The following is an 18,628-nucleotide window of genomic DNA, read 5'->3' as shown; positions in this document are numbered from 1 at the left end:
AGGCCTGTCGCATCCCATCCCAAACGTCACTGACTTCTGTCCACTGTGATCACACTAGTATTCACAGGATTGGTTTTAGAATTTTGCAGAGGCTGCTGATCACTGGTTCCTCCTTCTTCAGGGTTTGTTTGTCTGGATTTAGAATCTGTCCGGACCTCAGAGCTGTAGTCAGACTCTATGCTTCTGGAGTGGCATGGCAAGGATTTGATAACTTGATTCAGACTTGACTTGCAAATCTGAATTGTTAGCTGAGATGGCATGTGGAAGGAAAGGAAGTTACAGACAGGCTAAAACAGAGCAAAAGTTCTCTGACATTTCCAAAGAGAAAGCTACTACCCTGATACAAGGTCCTAGTTTTGGAATCATAATGATAATTACTTATTGCAAAATAGTAAACAATAATAAGATCCCGTATATACCAATCAGCCAAAAAAATCCTGGTTCAATATTTCTATGTTCTATTCTAGTTACATGCTGCAGACTTAAGACCCACACTGTTAAGTTTGATATTCAATAAGTCTTAGAGCACAGGGCAAATTCCAGAAAACGAAGAAAGCTAACGTTGTGCCAATTTTTAAAAAGGATAAATGGGATGACCTGGATAATTATAGGCTTGTCAGCCTGACATTGATCCCATGCGAGATAATGGAGCAGAACACCACATGCATCATCATCACTGAATTGCAACAGCTTGGCTCTGTAATAGAGGTTGCAATTAGATGGTGGTGGTTTAATAGATTCAGATTTAAGTACCCTTTCCTGCCAACTCCCTACTGAAACGGTGATTGGTGCCAGCTGCTTGCCCTGTTCTAGAGGAAGCGGGCAGGAAGCAGTGGGCAGTTTACTACCTCAGATAATAAAGTAATGCCTTTGTGTTCTTAATTCTAGTTATCAGAGCATTGGTAATATTGCATGTTATGTATGGATGGCCTTGATCCAATTCCCATAGAAGTCAATGGAAAGACTCCCATTGACCTCAATGAGAGTTAGATTACGCCTTAGGCCCACAAAGGTCCCATTGTTTAGTTTTGATTCTGTTAGGAGGGTTTGGTGTGGTATTTGCTTCCTGCCCCAAAAGCACACATTCATTAGTGCCTTGAGAGTAGTGACTTATAAGAGGAATCCTCTTCCAGCAGTGTATAATAAGCTTTATGATAATAGGAAGTTGTGGGAGTCTTTCATAGCTTCTGGAGCTGCTACCAGTAGCAACTGTACGCGGAGAGACTTTGACTGCAAATTCTGAGCACAGTTTTGAGGACAATGTAATATTATAATAACTTTTTGTGCTTCTGTAACAAATAAATAATCATGTATTAGTATGAGGCTAGCACCCACTGTAGAAATGTTCACACTTAGTTTTAAATCATGCTGCATAGTTTTCTGGGAATGATAGCACCAGAAAACTCCTCATGAAATTACATAATAAAAGGTCTAGAAAACATGACCTATGAGAGAAGATTGAAAAAATCATGTTTGTTTAGTCTGGCGAAGAGAAGACTGAGACAAGATAACAGTCTTCAAGTTCAAAAAAGATTGTTACAAGGAGGGTGAAAAATTGTTGTTGTTAACTTCTAATGATAGGACAAGGGCTTAAGTTGCAGCAAGGGAGGTTTAGGTTGAACATTAAGAAAAACTTTTTAACTGTCAAGAGTGGTTAAGCACAGGAACAAATTGGCTATGGAGGTAGTGGAACCTCCATCACTGGAGGTTTTTAAGACCAGGTTAGACAAACACCTGTCAGAGATGGTCTAGTTATTACGTAGTCTTGCCTTGAGTGCAGGAGACTGGACTAGATGACCTACTGAGGTCCCTTCCAGTCCTGCACTTCTATGATTACTCTTGATATTTACTGTAGCCAAAATTACACTCGATAGGAATTATTGTGTTTAGGCAATGGAAATCTGACCAGTCTCCTTATTTCAGTTGATAAAGTGTGAGTTCAGCTCCTTCTCTAGCTTGGAAGGAATAAACCACAAAGGCCAGTCCAGGAGGTTTGCTGACTTTTAGACACTATGCATTAATTAAGCAAAAGTTTCTGCTGGGACAAGTTTCACCCACATTAAATGACTGTGTCTGGAGTTATGCAAGTTGAGGCAAAAGGCGAGGTTCCTTGACGCACACAAATGTTAATGATCACAAAGGTGAATGTGTAACAAAAGATTTAAGCTATGAGTCCTACATTATTCCAGATAGCTAGGGATTATTTCTTTTTCCACATTTCTGTCCTGTGAAGGTGAACTATTTCAAAATGAAATGAGACATAAAAATAAATGAGATGTATTTTATTGGTAAGAGAAATAATTAGTTTATTATATTTTAAAATAGGATTTATCATCATTTATCTTTGCAATGTGCATCTTTAAAAACCTATTTGTATCAGTGATGAGTGTTGCAAAGTTGTTTTTAACTGTGCCCAGGCTGGCTGGGATGCTTTCAGAACATGTACAGTTAACTGAGATAGGAATAAGAAAAAACACTGATATTCACAATAATAACCATACTCTGAAAGTAGTCACCAAAAATCATTCAAAACCAGACATCTGGATAAAAACTAAGCTAAACCAATCACTTTCCTTTGAATGACCTCATATGTTTTTGTAAGATAGACCTCGTGTTCTTTTGGTTTTCACAGCATTCATGACAGTCCTTGCACTGTCAGAGAAGGTGCAGTTACCCAAAGTGAGTATAAAAAGTGTAAGTTCTCTGTTAGGGTCATGGATAACTGATGCCCTATTAAGGATTTTATCCTGTGCTATACTGTGCAGCTCCTGGGTACTATCAATTCCAAAGCACCCAGCAGATCAGGTCTATGAGACGTGAACGGCTGCCAGCAGTATAGACCAGGGAGTTGGGAATGAGTCCACCATTGACAGAGGTTCCCAGCAATAAGGACCAGTACTTAATGTGTGATGAGAGGTAATGAGGATAACTATTGACTTGCACTGGGTGTGGAAGGAAGATGAAGGCTGAAGGTTTGGGTGGTGCTAATGTGGGAAACCTTGCAGGGCCGGCTCTAGGCACCAGCGTTCCAAACATGTGCTTGGGGAGGCACTTTTCAAGGGGCGGCACTCCGTTTGTTTTTTTTTTTTCCTTTGGTGGCAGCAAAAAACCTGGAGCCGGCCCTGGCAGAGGGAAGGGTGGAAAAGGGAGCTTGCACTGAGGAAGAAGGCGGTTGGGAACCTGGACAGCTGGACAGAAAGGTTTAGGGAACCTGCACTGAGGAGGCAGCAGCATGTCCACCCTGGGTTGTTTGGGCATAGCATTATCACACGTCTGCTCTGGTGGCAGAGTATATTCAGTTGTGAACAGCAATTCTTATCCATAGTCCAATCACTGGTATTTTGACATTGAAAACAGTGCTGGTTCTAACAATGTCAAAGATAGGAGGATGATAACTAGTAAAATTTGCAACATTAAGTAATAATACAAAAAGACTTTCAACTTTAAAAACAGAATACAGCAAGGCACAGAGTGTCATTAAGAACAATCAACTGGTTTAAAAACCTGTAAGATTCAATATAAACGTATCAAATCTGTTCCCCCATATTTGAAGATACAATGCTGCCTTGATTATGTATCCTAGAAAGGCTTCCCTTAAGAAGAGCTGAGGGACACCGCCAAGCAGCAATTTAACCAGACCTGACAAATGATTGTGTGCTGATGTGAATTAATGACATGACCTTCAACTCCTAAATCTACAAGAAGTTTGTAGCTCACTGTTCATATATTTAGATTTCCTAGGATACTGTCTTTTAGCTGAAGAGTAGAATAAACAACATAGTTAGGAGGCTAACATTCTAGGTACAAAAAGCGATTATGGGCTGGATTCTCCTCTCACTTACACTAGTGTAAATCAAGAGCAACTCCAATGCAGCTACACTGCTGTCAAGCCACTGTGAGAAGAGAATCAGTCCTAACATTTGCGGTGATGGAGTACCTGAAGCAGTAAATGTCTTTTGTGAGTGGTTATATGGTAGAGCAAAGCTGAGGCATTTGATAACTATAGAAAACATTTACGGCCGAATTTAATGGAGATGTGGAAGACCCAAAGCTCTCATTGACTTCAGAGGGAATTACTGGTGCTTATCACCTCTGAGGATCATGAGTGAAAATTATTCTTTTGTGAAAAGACAAATGAAGATTCAAACAAACTGCAACTTCTTTAGCCAGGTTCTTTGAATATTAACTTGATCCTGAATATGTAATGTATGATATAGTATGTTACTATTTTATTGTAATTTTGCCATAATAGAATTTTCTTTTGAAAAAGTCTAACTTGTGTCATAAGTGCTTGAAAGTTCTTTGCCGCTGCTTTGGGGTTGATACTTACGTTATCCTGCCAAAGAAAAATACAACCTCTAGTTTGTACACATTGCCACTCCTTTTTTTAGCCATTCGTTACTGTTGAGGAGAGACAGCATGAAGCGAGCTACATCCCCTCTTGCCACTGAGTTGGTTACTGGGTAACCATTTGGATCAGGAACGAAATAGCCTTCATGAGTCAGGATTTCTTTGTCTGTAGGAGAAAAATAGAAACTGATATGAACAGTGGGTGGAAAAACCAGAACTGCAGAGTCAAAACTACATTTCAGTTGATTCTCACCTGCTCAACCCCAATGCAGGTATGAAATATCAAGTTAATTTTAAGCAATAGCTATAGAAAGGTACTATTTTATATCTTTGACAAATCAGGAAATATAGTGGCCATTCTTAAGTATTGCCACTTGCTTTAGGTCAGTGGTTCTCAACCAGAGGTCTGGGGCCCCCGAGCAGGTTTCAGGGGGTCTGCCAAGCAGGGCTGACATTAGACATGCTGTAGCCCAGGGCAGGAAGCTGAAGCCCCACTGCATGGGGCTGAAGTCTGGGATTCCAATCCCCACCACCCAGGGCTGAATCCAAAGCCTGAGCAACTTAGCTTCACCGAGTCCCCTGTGACGTGGGCCCCAGGCACTTTCCCTGCTTGCTACCACTTTATGCTGGCCCTGCCTTTTATATGCAGAAAAACAGTTGTTATGGCACAGGTAGGCCATGGAGTTTTTAGAGCATGTTGAGAGGGCCTCAGAAAGAAAAAGGTTGAGAATTTAGGTAACTAAATAACTTCAAGTATCAGAGGGGTAGCCGTGTTAGTCTGGATCTGTAAAAGCAGCAAGGAATCCTGTGGCACCTTATAGACTAACAGACGTTTTGGAGCATGAGCATGAGCTTTCGTGGGTGAATACCCACTTTCTCAGATGCATGTAGTGGAAATTTCCAGGGGCAGGTATATATATGCTAGCAAGCAAGCTAGAGATAACGAGGTCAGTACAATCAGGGAGGATGAGGCCCTGTTCTAGCAGTTGAGGTGTGAAAACCAAGAGAGGAGAAACTGGTTCTGTAGTTGGCAAGCCATTCACAGTCTTTGTTCAATCCTGAGCTGATGGTGTCAAATTTGCAGATGAACTGAAGCTCAGCAGTTTCTCTTGAAGTCTGGTCCTGAAGTTTTTTTTGCTGCAGGATGGCCACCTTAAGGTCTGCTATAGTGTGGCCAGGGAGGTTGAAGTGCTCTCCTACAGGTTTTTGTATATTGCCATTCCTAATATCTGATTTGTGTCCATTTATCCTTTTCTGTAGAGACTGTCCAGTTTGGCCGATGTACATAGCAGAGGGGCATTGCTGGCATATGATGGCGTATATTACATTGGTGGACTTCAAGGACTTCTACGAAATATTATGTGATAGACTAGGTGTAGCTACATCGCCTCCCTCCCTCCCTTCCCCAAAGACTTCTATCACTCTCTTCATGTCTTCTTTTCTCTATCTTCTCTCTTTCCTTTTCTTCCTGTTACAAACCCTGCTTAACCTTCAGGTAGCCACCTAAGAGGCAAGATCCTCAGCCAGTGAACACTGATTGAAGTCACAGGAGCGCTACCAATTTTCACTAGCTGAAGCCTGGCTGAAGAGATCTATTAAATAGCAATAATGAATGCACCAAGTGTGGTAAGTAATCACCTTGTCTAGTATGTTACTATCAAGCTAGTTTTTGCTTGTATACAGGATTCTTTAGCCTTGTAGTACGTTAAGAAGAAATTTTGCTCATTTTCAGCTGACTTCCTTACTGCACTTGTACTTATTTAAATTTCTTAAAATAAAGTCTGAAAAACAACTTCTAAATAACATTACAGTAGTATTTGCCATATTATTAGTAGTATCTATATCACTATCATTTATTTATTTGTACTGTAAATCAGGCTGGAGGTCTATTCTATAACAACCAGTCTGTATTATTTATAAAGTAATGAGCCACTCTGAAGCAGGTTCTGCCTCACCTTACCCCAGGATCAACAATTATTCCATACATAATATTATTTGCCTGCAGCACATCATTACCTAGCCTCCCTTCAGAAAAGCCTATTAAAATCTCCTTGGAAGTTTGACAAATGTTTATAATGGGTCTTGTTACTGTTTTATGATGGAGCAAGGAAGGTGGGAGTGGCAACGTTTCCCATTAATAAAATGTTGTTCAGCGTTGCAGAGAGAATGTATTAGCTGTTTTTGGCTAATAAACAGCGTACAGCAGGTAAACAGTGTTTTTGACAAGCGTCTACCCTGCAAGGTAATTTTCGTTAAGAGTCCAATTCATTTATTTTTCCTTCTCATTTTTTATTGTAAAAATGGAAGCCAAATTCTGCTCACAGTTATGCCAGTGTAAATCCAGAATCATAATACTGAAGCCAGTTGACATACTCTGGATGCATCAAATGTATCAGGTTTATAAACTGATATGGTATAAAAAAAGTTACCATCTGGTTTTACAATCTCCCCCAGACAGAGAGAGTCATAGCTATGATAGAACAAAGAGCTTCTGCTGTTCTATATTCTGAGCCAGATTTTCAGAAGAGTTCAGTACCACTTCAGCACCAAAAAGAAATGGCCAAATTTTCGTAAGTGCTTAGTGCCCATTGCTTTCAAAATACAGCTCCCAATGTTCTCCACAAAGTGCAGATTTATGAACATCTGTTCTTTTTTAGTCCATGGTGCATCCTTATAGGAATATTGTTTTTTCAATATGCATTTAATATCACCCTCTTAAAGGTGTTTCTTCTTGAACTACCAACATCTCTTCCTGGAAAAGAGTGTGGGTTTAAAAAAAATAAATTTGATAAACTGGAGGAGTTTCTTTTAATATACTGTGGTCTGACAGGAAATTATCAGGTGCTAGCTGTGAACATTAAGGTGCTGGGAAACCTCAAGGGAAATGTTATAACATAAACTTGTTTCTTGATAGCATTTTGCTTGATGGGTAAACATAAACATGTTCATTTTTAAATGGGGAATTTAAGTTGAGGCTGAGGTCCTGGGAGAGATGAGCTCAGATTCAAATAGAAGCTCCTGGAAGCAGAAGCATGTCTTCTGCTCCAGCTCCTATGAGGAGGCGCAGCCAGGTGGCTCAGCGTGCTGCCCTGTCCGCAGGCACTGCCCCTGCAGCTCCCATTGGCCATGGTTCTTGGCCAATGGAAGCTGCAGGGTTGGGGCTTGGGGAAGGGGCAGTGTGTGGAGCCCCTTGGCTGCCCCTATGCATTGGAGCCAGAGAAGGGACATGCCATTGCTTCTGGGAGCTATGTGGAGTAGGGCAAGCCCCCAGCTGGAGGGCCGGAGCAGGGCAAACCTCAGACCCCGCTCCCTGGCAGGAGCTCGTGGGCCAGATTAAAATGTCTGAAGGGTCAGATGTTGCCCCCAGGCTGTAGTTTGCCCACCCCTTAGCTAGAGGGTCAAGAGCTTTTGCCTTTACACTGATCAGCCCAAGATCCCAGGTCTGTGACAGGTTCAAGTGAAATTAGATTTTACATTTAAGTACAGTAAACTCCATTGTTTTGATAACAATAATCTTTACTAAAAATGAGGGGGCACCCCAGCAATAAAGTCCACATGGTGAGATACCTTGTTCTAGCTCCCTCTTGTTTCCATTGTGCTCAAAAAGGACTGTATAGAACTACCATGTACAATGACTTTTAACAACCAGCGTTTGACAAACTCCAGCTCTGGGGATCAGTGGGGAGAACTTAATTAAAATAAATGATCATTAATAATCAGTTGCTGTGGATTTTGCTATCCTGCAAGAATGCAGTGAGATCTATTATCCCAACATTTTTTTTTCCTATTTGCAACAAAGATCTTTGTTAGTTTATTAAGCTAATATGAAGCCTCACAGATAATGCTGACATTATTTTTCTAACTCATTTACAATGATCACAGGAAAACAATTAATTCCATGAATTTCTGTAGGATACACTTTATTTGATCATGGAACAGTTTAAATCTTTTTAAACCACTGGGATTATCCCCAGCAAAACAGCTTTGCTTGTTAATATACTATCAGTCCTCTAATATCCTGTTTTTTTCCTCTAAGAATTAACTCCTGCTGCTAGTCTTATAAAATTAACCACAAGTGTTCTGTGAATAACTGGAGGCTTGATCCTGTAAGATGGTAAGTACTCCCACAAGGTCATGAGCACTCTTAGTTCTGACTACTGACTTTGTTAAGAGTCCAGGGTGTTCAGCACCTCCTAGGAGCAGCTCAGTAACTCCCAGGATTGGGATCTAAGCCCTTGATCCTGCAAACACTTAAGTACATGTGGAACTTTACTCATGGGATTAATCCTAGTGACTGCAACAGGATTACTCATGGGTGTAAAATGTGTAATTGTTGAAGGTTGGGGTTTACAGGTGTTTTATTTTATTACTATGATAAATAGGATTTTCAATTAAAAACACAAAGATTTACTAATCTGGGGTCTGTATCCTTCACAGGATCTGAAGAATGTAAGGCCCTAAGGGGCTTTACTGCTATACTGAAAGATGTTTAGGACCATACATTCAAAAACAGAAGCCCAGTTATGTGTGTAAAAATTCACAAACAATCGTAAGCCTACAGCACACACCAGAGCACTTACATGTACATGATCAACTGTGTGTTCAGATACCTCACAGTGTGATTGTGACATATATGGATGCTAGTGTGACTATACATGCAAAATTGTCACTTGTATGATTCTGACTGGGATGAGTGTGATTTTTATGTGTGAGAGTACAATTACAAAATGTGATTTACACAGCAGGGCAAAAACATTCTTAACAAAAAATGAATCAAGGCAAAACTGTTAGTTACAAACTCCGGTGAGAATGACGAAAACATGCACTGAGGTTTGTCAGTCTTTCTGTGTCCCTGGTGTGAGTATGGACAAACCTGGGCATAGAGCAGAGGTGGGCAAACTATGGCCCAGGGGCCACATCCATCCCATGGGACCCTCCTGCCTGGCCCCTGAGCTCCTGGCCTGGGAGGCTAGCCCCCCACCCCGCAGCTTTAGCTCACTCTGCCACCAGTGCAATGGTCTGGGAGGTGGGACTGCGATCTCTTGCCAGGCAGCGCAGCTGCAGATCCCTGCCTGACCCGGTGCTCTGTGCTACATGGTGGTGTGGCTGGCTCCAGTCGGGCGGCGCAGCTGCCTGTCCTGGTGCTTTGGGCAGCACAGCTGTAATGCCGCCAGCCACCGGTGCTCCAGGCAGCGCGGTAAGGGAGCAGGGGGTGTTGGATAGAGGGCAGAGAAGTTCTGGGTGGTGGTCAGAGGGCGGCAGTGTGGATAGGGGTCGGGATGGTCAGAGGGTGGCAAACAGGGGGGTTGAATGGGGGCAGAGGGCAGTCGGGGTGGGGGGGTCTGGGGCCAGTCAGGGAACAGGGATGGGTGGATGGGGCAGGGGTCCCGGGGGGGCAGTCAGGGGGCAAGAAGCAGGAGGGGGGTTGGATAGAGGTCAGGGGCTGGGCCACTCCTGGATGTTTGGGGAGGCATAGCCTCCCCTAACCAGCCCTCCATACAATTTCAGAAACGCAATGTGGCCCTCAGGCCAAAAAGTTTGCCCACCCCTGGCATAGAGGAAAGCCCTGGGAAAAGTGATAGTATGAGTCAAAGCAGCAGAAAATTGTCAATTAGAGATGAGCTTTGCTTTGGAATGTTGGGTTCACAAAATTCAAACTGGGAGAGGGTGCTAGCTTATATGAAATGAAGCCTAAAAGGGATTTGTCTGAACTCCATTGAGCTCCCTGGATTTCACACAACTCTAGTCTAGTGCTTTATCTGTCGCAGTCATGGCAAAATGAAATTAACAAGAGCTCTACCTTTACTCTAGAATGGAAAACTGAACTCAACAGGGTTTGATCTTGCTGCATGCATGGCATGAAGTAAGTAACAGGTAGGGCAAATTTGGGGCCTGCCTATTCTTTGATAGTGTTCCTTCAATTCAGTGTTTTTTCCACTTATTATCCTTGAGCCTGGTCCAATGCCCCTCAAAGTTTTTCCACTGACTTAAATGGGCACTGGATCAGATCCTTGGTTAGTATATCCTTGGTTTGCTATATCAGTCCCTGGAAACATTGGCTAAATGATGTAGTTAACATATAACTGATACTCCTATATTGGAAACATTTATTTTCAAATCCATTTAATACTTTCTTTTCGTGCTTTCTGTTCTTAGTAGTTTGGGTCACCTGTAAGTAATTAACGGTACTGGCTAGATGTTGCTCTGCACTCTTTTCCAGATAGCTCTACCAATTCCCCTCAAGCCAGCTAACAGATCTTGCAAAATATTGAGTGGCCTAAACTCCAAAGGTAAGCTCTTGGGGGCAGGGAATATCTTTTTGTTCTGTGTTTGTACAGCATCTTGCACAATAAGGTCTTGGGCCATGACTCTGGCCTTGATTCTGACTACATTTGTATTTGTATTATGATAGCACTTAGCAGGCAATCAGCACCTGCTGCAGGAGGTGCTTAACATCTATTCAAAATAAGGACAGTAGGCAATGAATGGACATCTTTATCACCCATACGGCCATCATATTACTTACTGGTTATACAGTCATCAAAGCTTTCTCACAGTTGATGCTGCTACCCTAGTTCCTTTACCTGTGGCTGGAACATTTTGAAGTCCTGGTGGCCTCACTACCGTCCAGCTGAGGTCACTGCACTCCTTCTCTAAGTAGTTCTCCATCTGATTCATGTTGGTAAGCACACTTCTGATGAGTGGCAGGAGGAGAAAACGCACCATCAGTGGAGCGCTCTGTCCAGACTCAGCTGTAAGGAAAGAGACATTCTTTTCACTCTTTTCACAGAATTCCTGAATATGAGTTTGGCTCTGTTGGCTCTCCCTGCACTCATGCATTCTCAAGTGAGATGGCATCAGTCTAGGTACTGGGACAGAAGAGGGAAGGTAGACCCAGAGAGGGAACGTAGACCCAGAGGAGTTCCTTGTGAAGCTCTTTGGGAGTTTGATTCACTATAGTAAGGGTAGAGGTACGCATTACTAAGGGGAGGGCAAGTCTAGGGAAAGAGACTGCCGGAGGGAACCAGGAAGCTTAGGGAGAATTTCCAGCAGACCTTAGTCTATGTTGTCCTCCAGATTTAAAAATCACTTTTTTAACAAAAGTCAAAAGAAAGGTGTTTTCCAGTGTTTAGCTATTTAACTAGCCAATAAAATGAAGGAATTGTAGATTAGCATGGGCCTAGGCACTGTAACACCTAGTATATCAGCATCTTCCACCAAATGAGGCTGGCCTGTAGAACTGTGAAACTGGTTCACCAAATTCTGAGCTCTATTTGTAAATGCACCAGGCAGGATATATTGTCCAGTAACATGAAATGCAGCGTAATTTATCGTGATCCTTGTCATATTCTGGATAGGATTGGAGGTTTTTGGAAAAAATGAAGCTAAGACAGTCTCTGAAGAAGCTATCCCAGGCTGTATGCAGGACTTTGGGGGATTTTAGTGGGTTCTGCTTAGAAATCCAACAAGAAGGGATATGGGGAAAATTTTTCAAAGGCCTCTTACTTAGATTCTAAGGGTATGTCTACATCTACAATTTTGCAGCGCTGGTTGTTACAGCTGTATTAGTACAGCTGTATAGGGCCAGCGCTGCAGAGTGGCCACACACTTACAGCAACCAGCGCTGCAAGTGGTGTTAGATGTGGCCACACTGCAGCGCTGTTGGGAGGCTTCAAGGGGGGTTCGGGGAACGCGAGAGCAAACCGCGGGGAAGCAGGTCTCCTTCCCCGGGTTGCTCCAGTGTTCCCCGAACCCCCCTGCAAGCAGATCTCCTTCCCCGCGGTTTGCTCTCGCGTTCCCCGAACCCCCTGCCCGCAAGCAGGTCTCCTTCCCCGCGGTTTGCTCTCGCGATTCCCGAACCCCCTCCCCGCAAGCAGGTCTCCTTCCCCGCGGTTTGCTCTCGCGTTCCCCGAACCCCCTCCCCGCAAGCAGGTCTCCTTCCCCGCGGTTTGCTCTCGCGTTCCCCGAACCCCCCGTGCAAGCAGATCTCCTTCCCCGCGGTTTGCTCTCGTGTTCCCCGAACCCCCCGTGCAAGCAGATCTCCTTCCCCGCGGTTTGCTCTCACGTTCCCCGAACCCCAGAGCAAGCAGGTCTCCTTCCCCGGGTTGCTCCAGTGTTCCCCGAATCCCCCTGCAAGCAGATCTCCTTCCCCGCGATTTGCTCTCGCGTTCCCCGAACCCCCTGCCCGCAAGCAGGTCTCCTTCCCCGCGGTTTGCTCTCGCGTTTCCCAAACCCCCTCCCCGCAAGCAGGTCTCCTTCCCCGCGGTTTGCTCTCGCGTTCCCCGAACCCCCGAGCAAGCAGGTCTCCTTCCCCGCGGTTTGCTCTCGCGTTCCCCGAACCCCCCTGCAAACCGCGGGGAAGGAGACCCGCTTGGGGGGGGGGGGGATTCGGAGAACACCGGAGCAAACCGTGGGGAAGGAGACCTGCTTGATTACCAGAGAGGTATCCTCAGGTATGCTGGGATACCTGCTTATTCCACAAAGGTCGAGAAAAGCGCTGGTAAGTGTCTACACTTGATTACCAGCGCTGGATCACCAGCGCTGGATCCTCTACACCCGAGACAAAACAGGAGTACCGCCAGCGCTGCAAACAGGGAGTTGCAGCACTGGTGATGCCCTGCAGATGTGTACACCTCCTAAGTTGCAGCGCTGTAACCCCCTCACCAGCGCTGCAACTTTGTGATGTAGACAAGCCCTAAGCCCCTTGAGACAGGGACTGTCTTTTTGTTCTGTGTTTACAATACCTAGCTCCTGGTCTATGACTAGAGCTCCTAAGCAATACAGTAATACAAATAATAAAGGTTTCAGAGTAGCAACCGTGTTAGTCTGTATCCCCAAACAGAACAGGAGTACTTGTGGCACCTTAGAGACTAACAAATTTATTTCAGCATAAACTTTCGTGGGCTACAGCTCACTTCTTTGGATGCATAGAATGGAACACATAGACAAGAGATCTTCATACATACAGAGAACATGAAAAGGTGGAAGTATGCATACCAACAGGAAGAGTCTAATCAATTGAGATGAGCTATCATCAGCAGGAGAAAAAAAACTTTTGAAGTGATAATGAAGATGACCCATAGAAGGTGTGAGGAGAACTTCTGACATCAGGAATCATAACATTCAAAAACCAGAGGGAGAACACTTCAACCTCTCTAACCACTCAGTGACAGACTTGAAGGTGGCAATTTTGCACCAAAAATCTTCAAAAACAGACTCCAAAGAGAGACTGCTGAACTCAAATTAATATGCAAATTAGATACAATTAACTCAGGCTTAAACAGAGACTGGGAATGGTTGGGTCATTACACTAATTGAATCTATTTCCCTATGTTAAGTTCTCCTCACACCTTCTATGGGTCATCTTCATTATCACTTCAAAAGTTTTTTTTCTCCTGCTGATGATAGCTCATCTCAATTGATTAGACTCTTCCTGTTGGTATGCGTACTTCCACCTTTTCATGTTCTCTGTATGTATAAATATCTCCTGTTTGTGTGTTCCATTCTACGCATTCGAAGAAGTGAGCTGTAGCCCACGAAAGCTCATGCTGAAATAAATTTGTTAGTCTCTAAGGTGCCACAAGTACTCCCGTTCTTTTTACAAATAATAAAGTGACTCAAGAGCCTAAGTCCTATTGGCTTGCAAGGCAATGTAGGAGGTTAGGTCAATTCCTGCTTCTTAAAATTTTATCCCTGCTCAACAACAGAACTGCTTGTTTTTTCCTTCAGTATTGAGACTCTCTTAATCTTCAGTTCAAGGTTCTCAGGAATCTCAGACACCAAAATCCCCTTTACCCAGTAGACAAGGGTTACCCCTCCTCCTGCCTCATTCTCTCTCGAGCCAATGTTTGGAAGGATGCACTTGAACAATCCGCTGATTACTGTACTCACGGGAAGTGTACCATGATGTCATGGTTATTACACGGTTCACTTTAGCTAGCCGCATGGCAGCCACTATTGCTTCCATTGAATCTGTGTATCCTGAAATTGCTGAAAAGATCTTGTAGGGGAAGCCCAAGCAGGAAATGACAGCATCTTGACCTTGAAAATGTCCCGACAACTGTTCTGCTGAAAAGACGTTTGCTTCCACCACCTAAAAAGATTTAATAATATCATAATCTGGTCAATACTTCTCTCCCCTCCATACCCATCAACATTTCCTTCTCCTCAGGCACAGCGTGATGAAGTGACTTGCCCAGGTTTACTCAGCACCTCAGTGGCAGAGCTGAGAATAGAATTGAGAGAGCCTAACTCCCTGCCCACTGCCTAATACACTGGACTGCACTGGAGTTCAGTGCCTCCCAGCTCCACAGACTAATGATACTAGCCTAGAGGCTCAGGCTCTAGGGAGGACCCAGTCTTCAAGGGTGTGTTCACGTCTTTGTTTGCCTGGTCCAAAGTCAATGCTCTCTTCTCCAGGGTCACTCCAGTCGAGGTGTCTGGTAAAGCTCTTCTCTGAGGCAGCTAGACCCCATTCCTGCAAGCTTTGCGCATCTCTTGAGCACTGCTAACTGCTCTCAAATCCCACTAAAATCAGCACTCTACAGGAACAGAGCCTTTGGCAATTCCACCCTTTCAATTCCCAGACCCAAACTGTAGCTGGGGCGCTCATAAAAGTGCATTAAAATTAAAGACAAAAATAGCAGGAAATGTGGTTTAACATAAAATCTCCTGGGATTGTAGAGATACTGGCTCAGAAAGTAAGATGGGAATTTCTAGTAGGGCAGGAATCTGCAGGTGCTGTATCTAGTTAATGGAGATCACATGCCACACAAATAATTTAGATGCCATTGGGCATGCTGACATGTTTATGTAGAATCATTTGCCCAACCTGAGTTACAATAGCTATATAGAAGCTAATCCAAAGCATATAGAATCCAATGGAGAGACTCCAATTGAATTCAATAGGCTTTGGATCAGATCCAAAGGCAATGTAAGTACAGTAGATAAATATAGAATATATTTAGGCCAAGATAAAAAAAAATTAGTGGTCCTCATTGCTTGCATTATTGGTTGCCTGACTTGAGACACATTAAAATGACCACAATTTTTAGAACGTGCTGAGCACCCACCTTCTGAAAATCAGGCCCCTCTATAGTGTCAAGTTGAGGTACCCAAAATCACTAGTCACATGAGCAAACCTTGGCCTCATATAGCAAACTATTATCTGCTTAGTATTTACGTAATGAAGTACCTTCAAATTTTTATGTTGAACAGTCAATTTGGTGACATTCCGCACAAGTGCTGTCACTTCATGGCCTTGCTGTAACGCTTGTGAGACCAGAAACTGACCGGACTGACCTGTTGCACCAAGAACCGACAGCTTCATAACTTATCTGCAAAGAAAAGGCAAGGTTGAGAATGGTTTTGGTTGTGAATAGCTGCCTGGTATTTAAATTTAAAAGAGAAAAAAAAAAGGTGTCTCGATGTTCAGGAAGACAGTCACTTTCAAGATCCAACTCAAGTTTCTTGTTTAACTTTGATTTCGGCACAGTAGCTCTCTAGGGACCAGAATGTGTACGTTACAATGTTGTGTTATGGAGTCACATGACTGCAAGGGAACGCTCTAGGAGAGACTGATTCTCAGGAGGTACACCCTTCGCCCACTCCCCAGTGCAAGTGGTGGGTGGGAGTGAACAGCCTGTGCTGCATGTTAGCTCTTTTCAGCCTGTTCCCCATCTCTGCTGCTAGCAAGTTCTGTAGGCTAGTAAGGATGCTGCAGCAGGACATGAAGGAATCAGTCACTGTAGTCCACCAAAGGCATAGACTGCAGTTGTCCCTGGCTCTTGTACAGGATGCAGAAAAGCTTCTTGGTGTGACCCTCTCTCATCTGATTCCCTCACCATCACCTGTTCAAAGGCGAGGGCAATCAACCCCTAAGGGTATGTCTACACAGCAGACATTAGCATTTCAGAGCAAGTGAGAGCCCAGGTTGACATAGGTGGTCCAGTGGGGCTCGTGCTAGTACTCTAAATAAATAGCTGTATAGACAGTCCTTTGAAGTTGCAGATAGGGCTGGAGATCACACTCTGAAGCCCACTCCCCTCTCAAGGCTTCAGAGCTCCAGCTTCCAAGTACTGTTTACACAGTTACTTTTAGAGCACCAGTGAGTTTGTTGACCCAGGATTGGAAGCTCATTTGTGCTCGCTCCAAAATGTAGACATTGGAAGCACTTCTAGTTAACATGGCTATTGATTTGTTTTGAGTCAACTATCTGCAGTGGAAATTATGATGGGTAAAGTGTGTAGAAATGTTTAGGTGCAATGTACATTCCCAGCAGGATCAAGGGGCAGCTGGGAATCTCATCATTCTCTCTAGCTCCTCCCAGACTTTGCTCCCCATTGCCATTGTTTGCGTGGTGCCTCACACTTCGGGGCATACCGGGCAGATTGTTGCAACAGTCTCGGTGTATTTACTTACATTTACCTTATAATTAAAAAAGACCCAAGGCCATCCAGAGGTGCACAGAACTATTCTGCACAACCACATGTTCCTATTCCAGTTACCCAAGTTCTCCCACCCCTGTTCCCTGCTTTGGTTTGTTTGTTACACCCACTTATCAGGTCTTGTCTTTTATTAAATTGTAAGCTTTTCAGTCTAGGCCTATCTTTTTGTATGTCCATATAGCGCCTAACACAATGGGTCCCTGATCCTGGAAGTGAGATCAACATAAGAATGAATAAGGAATCCTTAGCTCCTATATACTTTGCATCGAAGGTTTCAGTGTACTTTATAAGAGTAATTAATGTTACAGATCGGAAAGATGAGGCACTGAGAGATGGGGTGATCGGCCCAAACCCACAGAACAAGCAGGGAATAGAACCCAGGCCTTCTGACTCTTAGTACAGTACCCTAGAAAGCAGCCTGACAAACCGTAACGTAAAGGTACATAATTTTCGGCAACTCAATTGGCTCAGATTTGTGGTTTTGAGGATTTAAATTCCCTTCCTTTTGTACCTACTCAGCAGCAGGGTGGGCTTCTTTGCTAAGGGAGAGGTGGAGCAGGAGATTGTAGCCACCTCTTCTGGGATGTGAGGAACTACACCTCATTCGCCCCGTGCCTCTCTGCCCTGTGCTGTTTCCTGGATATCAGGCCCGCTGAGCAATCAAGCAGACAGCTGCTTGTATCATTTCAGAATGCTGAATCATCCTCTGGAGCCAGGGATTTCTGCTAGCTGCCATTGCTACATTTTCAGACTGAAATTGAATTCTGTGCTTGTGTGTGTACCTGCATATGCTATTTATCTTATTTCTTTGCAGAGCTCTCTCTCGAGTTCACCGCTGTGCTGCTCTGTTCCCTTCTGGGAATTGTTTGGAACAGCTATTCCCTATCTGCTTCATGCTCCCCCCACCAGAAACTCCCTCTTCCCCCTGTCACCACATACACTACATTCAGAGATATTACAGCAATAAAAGACTATCAGATCATCCAGTCCATCCCCTGCCACTATCAGTTTGTTCTATATACTCATGTGTCACATTGAGTAGCAGCAGCAGTGGGGCAAGGGATCATTGAGAAAGAGAGGGCTGCTTATTTATTGTATCATATAATCAGTCCAGGATCTTCCATAAAATGATTCAATAGAAATTTAAACAGGCCAAGTTTTCCATGCCCCACCCAACACCACTTCTCAGCAACAAAGAGACAGATGAGAGCATAGAAATGACTTTTCCCCAGCCCATCCTTTAATACCAGCTAGAACAAATACTTACCAAAATCACTTCCTGGAGACAAGCAATGGGAGATGACTGTGCCCCTTGGTTAGAGCAGTAGCTAGAAGTAGCTCTGCACCAAACTCTCCAGAGAGTCTTACAGCGTTTATGTAGGGGAGGCTGGAACTGGACTCAGGTTTCCTTTTCTGTTGTGTTTACACTAGGTTCTCCAAACAGAATCATCTGAGCATGTATGAATTGACCCCTCCCCTCCCTACCTCATACAGACTCTGCCTCTGTGAATGTTTTATGTGCTTAAAAATGTCTTAATCACCTTTGGTTTGTTTTTTATGTATTTTGAGGCTTATCACTAATTTCCCACAGTCCAGCCCTGTTCCCTTTTATCTGAACAACATGAACAATCCTGCTAACAGCAGCAGAAAGTCACAGGCAGGGAGTATGCAATGCTGGGATGTTGCCACGCCTCCGGTGTACTGTTACATAAAAGTTATGCAAGGGTAAAAGCCACCCATTAACCACACTAGCTAGGCTGTCAGCAATACAAATTGCCACTAACTGAATCCAGCCACAGAAACTGCTTTTGGGATTCGCTGAAGTGGGATCT

At 43.8% G+C, this 18,628-nt stretch overlaps 1 protein-coding gene across 1 annotated transcript; it reads right to left on the bottom strand.

Annotated features, from left to right (window-relative positions):
* Window positions 1–2,285: 2,285 nt before the first annotated feature.
* On the bottom strand, window positions 2,286–18,270 carry LOC115652615 (uncharacterized protein At2g34460, chloroplastic-like). The gene is made up of 5 exons (XM_030564923.1): window positions 18,064–18,270; window positions 15,545–15,686; window positions 14,242–14,443; window positions 10,935–11,102; window positions 2,286–4,516 (listed from the first exon to the last, which is right to left on the bottom strand). Exons 2-5 carry the CDS (start codon window positions 15,677–15,679, stop codon window positions 4,359–4,361), a joined length of 663 nt encoding a protein of 220 aa, XP_030420783.1. The 5' UTR covers window positions 15,680–15,686; window positions 18,064–18,270; the 3' UTR covers window positions 2,286–4,358.
* Between the last annotated feature and the right edge of the window lie 358 nt (window positions 18,271–18,628).

Source organism: Gopherus evgoodei, chromosome 5 (assembly GCF_007399415.2).
Source record: "Gopherus evgoodei ecotype Sinaloan lineage chromosome 5, rGopEvg1_v1.p, whole genome shotgun sequence".
NCBI classification, from domain to species: domain Eukaryota; kingdom Metazoa; phylum Chordata; order Testudines; family Testudinidae; genus Gopherus; species Gopherus evgoodei.
Note: the sequence above shows the minus strand (reverse complement) of the source record. Positions and strands in the feature narration are given on the sequence as shown.